At 60.7% G+C, this 6809-nt stretch overlaps 1 protein-coding gene across 1 annotated transcript in view; it reads left to right on the forward strand.

Annotated features, from left to right (window-relative positions):
• Window positions 1-1791: 1791 nt before the first annotated feature.
• The window catches only part of LOC104513686 (protein Wnt-10a-like), a gene marked incomplete at both ends in the record, with an annotated part of 12710 nt that continues 7692 nt past the window's right edge, over window positions 1792-6809 (forward strand). The window contains one exon of the mRNA XM_010157130.1: window positions 1792-2054. Coding sequence (XP_010155432.1) covers window positions 1792-2054 — 263 coding nt within the window. The remainder of the gene's footprint in view (window positions 2055-6809) is intronic.

Genomic DNA, 6809 nt, shown 5'->3' on the forward strand with positions numbered 1-6809 from the left:
GACAGGCAGGAGGTCCTTGCCGTGCTTGGGGCAGGAGCGGCTGGGTTTGGAGGTGGCAGTAGCTGCGGACCTGCTTGGCACGGCTGGTCCTGTCAGCCAGGGCTTGCTTTGACAGCCTGAGCGAGCGCAGGAGCCAGCCAGAGGGTTTCCGCTCCTGTGTAGGGGCTTTGGAGGGATGTACCCCCTTCTGCTCTCCTTCTTTCTGCTGTCCCCCCACCTCCACTCTCCCCATTGGAGACACTGCGGATTAGCATGGAGGCAGACCCGCATGTCAGCTGTGGAAGTGGTGGGGTGGGTGTAAACACCCTTGGGAAGCTGGAGGAAGCAGCAGCCTGACCCTGACAGCTCCCCTTCCCCCAGACCAAGCTGTAATCCGGCAGGGACCCTGGGGCTGAGCCCTTCCTCCAGAGCTGGGGAAGTCAGTCCCTGGCCCCAAGAGTTGCTTCTGCCCACGTACCTGCACCTGGCTCGCAGGATTTGGAGGAACAGAGGTGGAGTGACCCTTCTCCCCAAGACCTGGCTGCTCTGTGAGGCAGCTGCAGTCCTTCCTCCAGCATCCTCCTCAAAGTCTCATCTCTGTAGTCAAGGTTCAAAGGGCTCTAAAATCCTTGCTCCTCCCAGGGACCCAGCTCTTGGCTGTCCGGGGAAAGAGGGAGCCCTGCCTGGAGGGAGCCATCAGACAGGAACGAGCTGTCCTGAGCAAGGAGCAGAGCAGTGCTGAGCTCCTGATGGACCCTGCTGCAAGAAGCAGGATGCTGCTGGACACCCCACTGCCTGCTGCTCGCTTTGCAGGTCCTCTGCTTGGACACCGTGGATCCCAGGGTCCTTCAAGCCATTCTGTGGAGCTGGGCAAACACTCTCTCCTCTTCCATCTACCTCATCTCATCCACATGTACCACTGTCTTTAGCTCCAGGCAGCTGTCTCTGACATGCTTTGTCCATCTCCCCACACTCCATCCCTGTTTCCCCAGGCAGCATCTCCTGCATAAGTACTGGCACCCACACCACAGACCGTGTGCCTCCCCTTGAACCCCATCCGATGGTCTCTCTGCTTCTGTGGTGACAGGCATTAGGTCCAGTGGGGCTGGGATGTGATGGTGGGTTTGGGATTGTTCCTGGGATCTTGAGGGTGTTTGGCAAGGTGCTTGGCTCTGAATTTCCCAGTCGAGCTGGCAGGAAATCAGAGGCTGGCCGCTCTGATTACCCCCACTGTGAGGAGCAGCAGTACCAGAGGGGTACAGGAGATGCAGAGAGGGGATCAGCCAGCAACAGGGATGGAGCCAAAGCTGGGATGGGTCTCCTGCTCCAGGGTTTCTGGATTCTCCCAGGGGGGAAAACCACACTCTCTGAGGAAGGCAAGCCAGGGCAGCCTGTGCCCAAGGGTCTGCACTGTGTGACTGGGATGGAAGAGTTCCAGAGAATCATGCAGAGTGGGACAGCACTGGGAGATGCTGGACTTCTACTGGGCACACAACCTGCTGGAGTGCTGTGCCCACATGGCTGGGGAGGACCCAGTTGCTGGGGCATCTCTGCCTGGCTGAGCTTGCCGTTGTGCCCAGGGGTAGGGGGCAGAGAGGCAGTTCTGACCCTGGGGCCCCCCAGCCGTTGGAGCGGACCCTTTCCAGTGCCCCTCATTTTTTCCCCTGCTTTCCAATCCCAGCCTGCCCTGGTGTGTCACCCTTGCAGGCAGCGGGCACGGTGTGAGGAGAGGAGCATCTCTCCTCCCTATGTGTTCCCAAAAGGGAGGTGAGCAGTCGGCACGTTGCTCACAGGTTTCCCTTTCCCTCCCAGCTCCTGCTCCAATGAGATCCTGGGCCTGAAGCTGCCATCGGAGCCGGTGCTGAACGCCAACACGGTGTGCCTGACCCTGCCGGGGCTGACGCGGCGGCAGCTGGAGGTGTGCGTGCGCCACCCTGACGTCACTGCCTCGGCCATCCAGGGCATCCAGATTGCCATCCACGAGTGCCAGCACCAGTTCCGGGACCAGCGTTGGAATTGCTCAAGCCTGGAGACCAAGAACAAGATCCCTTATGAGAGCATCATCTTCAGCAGAGGTAAGGGCTGGATGGCTTCCTTCCTCTTCCTCTCCATCTGCCCAGTTGTTGTGCCCGGGAGCCCTCTTGGGCTGCTCATGGGCCCCTGCACTGCTCTTCCCTGGCTCAGGGGACCAGGTCAGCTCTTCACCATCCCCATGGATGAACACAGAGCCTGAGAAACCTCAGGGTCTGCCAGATTGAGCAGCACTGCGGCAAAGCTGGGCTCTTCTCCGTGCATCTCTGTAGCTGCGCTGGCCCTTGTCCTGAGCCGTACCTCCCTGCACAGCCCCAGCTGCTCCCGAGACTCCTTCCAGGCCCCACTGCTTTCTGGCATCTTCTCTCCATGCAGTGTAGGCTGGTGTTTGGAGCAGTGCCACGGGTGTGCAGCACCGTTGGTGGGTCTGAAGGTGGATGCCGTGCTCTGGGATTCAGTTTGGTGGATGCAGTGAGCATCTTGGCTCATTTCTGCTCTGGGAATGGTGTTTCAGTGCATCATGGTGAGCAGAAATGCCACCAGCTAGTGGGATGTAGGTCTGTGAGCCCATCATCCTCGCATCCTGCCTTTGTGTTGGTTCCCCAGTGCAGAGATCTGAGGACTCTCTGTTTGATGGGACCCTGGAGCATGTTGGCACGGTGGAGCAGGGAGACAAGCTGTCCAGGGAGTTTGCCTGCCCACCCACACTACTGGGAGAGCTCTCCTAGCCCTTCATGGTCCGCTGAGCCTGGTGCCAGGGTCTCCTCATATCCCTTGTGTCTGTCAGAGCCTCCACAGTTGATACTCTTCCCCTCAGGAGCGGACTCTGGGGGTGCAGAGAGTCTGCCCTGCACAGTGCAGATCAGGGTTGTGAGCTGATGGGACCTTCTGTAGGACTTGAATGTACCTTCTCACCTAAGTACCCTTCTTGAAGCCTTGGCACACACTGCAGGCCCCGTTGCCCCAGGCTGTGGGCAGGAGAGAGAGACGTGGTGCGGGTGGCAGGGTGCTGAGCGCAGGCAAGGTGCCCAGCAAACACATCGCTCCTCCAGCTCGTGAGGAAGGAGAGAACCACCCAATATGCTGCTCACCTACCCTCTTTGGGAGGGAGCCTCCTAGTCTGGTGCCCAGCAGAGAGGTGCCTCTGTTCTCCCTTCCCCAAACATCCTTCCACATCCTGCAACATCTCTCCCTGGGACTGCAAGGAGTCTCACAGAGGAGGGGATGGCAGCTTGAGGCTTACATGCCTTTGAGGGGATGCGGTGGCAGGAGCACTCAGGCTGGTGGGAAGGTGGCTGGAAAGGGGAGCATGGAAGTGTTTTGGTGCCGGGAAGTCCCTCATGTCCAGGGCAGATGGGCAAAGCCTTTCTGGAGGGGATGCTGGATGCTGCCTCGGAGCATGCATCAGGATTGTAGTCCTGCTGTGGAGCGGCTGCCAATGCCTGGAGAAGGGCAGCGTCTCTTCCCTTGATGAGCAGCACCCAGGTTAGGGCCTGGCAGGGAGGGTGGGGACGTCAGCTCTGATAAGCATCGAGGTATTTCCAGGTCCTCTGAGGAATGCAGTTCATTTCTAGTCTCCTCAGGCGTCGGGAGACACTTGCTGGCTCGAGTTGCTCACACACCCAGGAGCTTCCCTGCTCCGGGTCCCACCAGGCTGGGTGAGAGGCTCTAGCAGCAGGAAACACTCTCCTCCTGCATCCCTCCCTCAGCCTTGTCTCAGGTGCCATCCCAGCCCTTCCAGCTGCCAGGGCCATGACCGATGGGTGCAAGCACTCCTGCAGCCACAGCCCTGGACTCTTGCCCCAGACCTGAGCTCTTGGGGATGGCTCAGCCCAGAGTCCCAGCACCGGTGGGATCCCATCCCCTGGGATGGAGACGCAGCGCTGGGGAAGGATGGAGGTAGTGGTGGAGCAGCAACCCAGGCAGGCCCCTCACAGCACTCTTCTTTTGGCAGCAGAGTGCAGGATGAGCCCCAAGCATCCAGGCCATCCCATGTGGTTGCTCAGAGCCGTTCTGGCATGGAACAAGCCTTGGAGCTGGTGCCCTAGCCTGATTCCAGCCCACTCGTGTCCCTCAATAAGGGAGCTGGAGCTCTGAGCTCTGCCTTGCAGCTGTTAGGGATGCAGCCATCAGAGCAGGGATGCTGGGTGCATCATCTGAGCCCGGCACTGGAGGAGAGGCAAGTGGTGGAAGTGAAGGGTGCTGCAGGCATTAATGCGTCTCACCCTTGGGGACCAGGTCTTTGCTCTGCACCCTGCCCCATCCTTGCCGTGCCTGGGAACGCAACGTGCTCGTAGGATCATTGTTTGTAACCTGAAGTGACAGACCCCTTTAATCTTTCATTCCTTTTCCCACTTCTTCTGCCATCAGTTCAGCCGTGCGTGAATCTCACTTTAAATTATTTGTAGCTGGCTTCTTCCTCCCGCTCTCCCGGCTTGGCTCCACTCCCCAGCTCCGCCCGTGCTCCTGCATCTCCCGCATCTTCCCCCACGCAGTGTCCGGGTTGCAGCGCCGGCGCTTGCCGCCCGCCTGGCCCTCGTTCTGCCCGGCATCCCCGTGTTTGGTGGAGCCAGAGGGCTTACACCCGGCGGACAGAGCGGTGGACAGCGGCAAACAAGTGCCTGTCTCCCCATCCCGCTGATTTCATCCCAGAACTTTGAGTGCAAGCCCAGGGGAGCCGGGAAGGAGCAGGGGGGCTTCAGGTCAGGCAAGGCTGGGAATCTGGCATGGCTTCTGGGCAGCGTACCTGGGGACAGGGATCCTGACAGCCTCCTGGGCAGAGCACAGACCTGCCAGATGCAGCAGGGAGATGCAGCCATCCCTGGGGTGTAGGGCACAGCGGCTGTGAGGCACAACAGCAAGTTAGCTGCACCCTTGGGGTGTGGGGTGTCCCTTGCACCTTTCACTGAGCCTCCAGTGCCATCTGCATCCCCCGTCCTCCTTGGCCCACATCCCCTCCATGTGCATCCAGGCTCAGCACTGCCATTGCAAATCCTCCTCCTGTCCTCCCTGGCTCCTCAGCAGTCTGTCTAGGTCCTCACCACCCTGCTGCCCATTCCCTGGTACTGTCACCCCTGCCAGCACCCTCCAGTCCCATCCCTGGTCCCATCCCTCTCTGCTCTCCCTCACCCTCCAAGTGTGGGCAGAGACATCCTCCCCCAGCCCCAGGGGCATAGGTGGGAGGATGGAGCAGTGAGGTGGAGGCAGGGGGCTGCATCTCCACCAGTAACCGATCCAGGTACCCTGCCCCTGCTCTGAGGGAGAGCAGCACGATCGTGTCCACCTCACTGGAGAGGGTGGCCTGTTGCTCCCGGTATGTGGTCCCCCTTTAGCACCTGCGGGCTGCTGGGCACTGTGTGGCTTGGCTGGGCTGAACCATGCTTGGATGCATGGCACAAACAAAGCTGTGGGTGGCAGTGGGTCACCGAGCTCTTGTCCTTGTCTGGTACATGTGCACCCATGGGTGGGTACGATGCTAGCAGGGCTGGGGCTGTCCGGCTGCCGTGCAGGGGCTGTCTGAGGTGTGCTGAGGGATCCCTCTTCCCTGAGTTCATCCCAACCCTGTCTATATACAGCTCTGACAAAAATAGGATCCCCACGGAGGGGCTGCGTGCCCTTGAAGTCTCCTGAGGGTGCATGCCTGGAGGGGACATGGCTTGGGAATACAGCATCCCGTCGTTCCTCCTGCAGCCTTTGGAGGGATGGATGATGCTTGCATGTCCCGTGCCCTCCTTAGAAGGGCTCCATGATGCCAAGGGGTCTGTGTGGCCACGGCCAACCCTTGGTTCTGTACAGCAGGGAGGAGGGAACTCCCTGAAAGGCTGGAATTGCCAGGTGCTGGGGCCCAGCCAGCTGTGGGCTGGAGCTTGGGTAGGCTTTGCAGTGCAGGGATGGAGGCAGGTGCTGTTACGGCTATCTAGGGAGATGCTGTAGAGCTCAGGACTCCACTGCCTGGCTCTGCAGAGCCCCAGCCAAGCTCTGTGCCCTCAGACCGCAGTGCCTGGCCCAGCACAGATGCAGCTGCTGGCAGGGGTTTCAGTACACCCAGGCAAGTCAAGGACTTTGCCCACCTGTCCCCACAGTGTACGTGGGTTCTTCGGATGCTTGGCTGTATCCCTGTGGGTGCCTCCGTCCCCTGGCCCTTCTCCAGCTGATGGTGGCAAGTGAGGCCCTGGGGACAGGGCAGCATCCCCGGGGCTGCGGCGCTGAGCCCAGCTCCCTGAAGCCGGCTGAATGGTGAGGGCTGCCGGCTTGGAGACAGGGAGAGAGGGCTGCGGGCTGTCCCCGGCACGCTCAAGGAGGTGCAGGGAGGCAAGTCGGGATCTGCAAGGAGGCGTTTAGTGCCTGGCGCTGGGCCAGAGCCTGGCAGGTTCACCTGCAGTTTAATTAGGGAGAGGGGAGGGAGCGGGGCTGGGGGAGAGGCAGCGTGTTGGGACTGGCCGTCTCCACGGGCCTTGCAAGAGGTGGCAGAAGCTCTCCTCCTTCTCGCCATCCAGCAGGGCCAGAGCGATGTGCTGATGGCATTAAGGGGGATGCTGCCCATGGCGGGGTGGCTGAGCATCCCTGGGGTGCCCCAGGGTGCTCCCAAACCAGGCTGTCCCTCCTGCTCCCTCAGTGCCACCCAGGTGCTGCCGTGGTGGGTGCTGGCCAGCTGCGACGACGGGCCATGGGAGAACGGCCACGGCTTCAGCTTTCTCTACCCCAGCAGACCATGGAGCCCACAGCCATGCCTGAGCCAGCTCCATTGCCTTGGTCCTGCATCCACATGAGAGATGGAGAAACTGCAGCATCCATGACAG

The sequence above is a fragment of the Eurypyga helias genome, unplaced genomic scaffold (assembly GCF_000690775.1).
Source record: "Eurypyga helias isolate BGI_N326 unplaced genomic scaffold, ASM69077v1 scaffold20818, whole genome shotgun sequence".
Lineage (NCBI taxonomy): Eukaryota > Metazoa > Chordata > Aves > Eurypygiformes > Eurypygidae > Eurypyga > Eurypyga helias.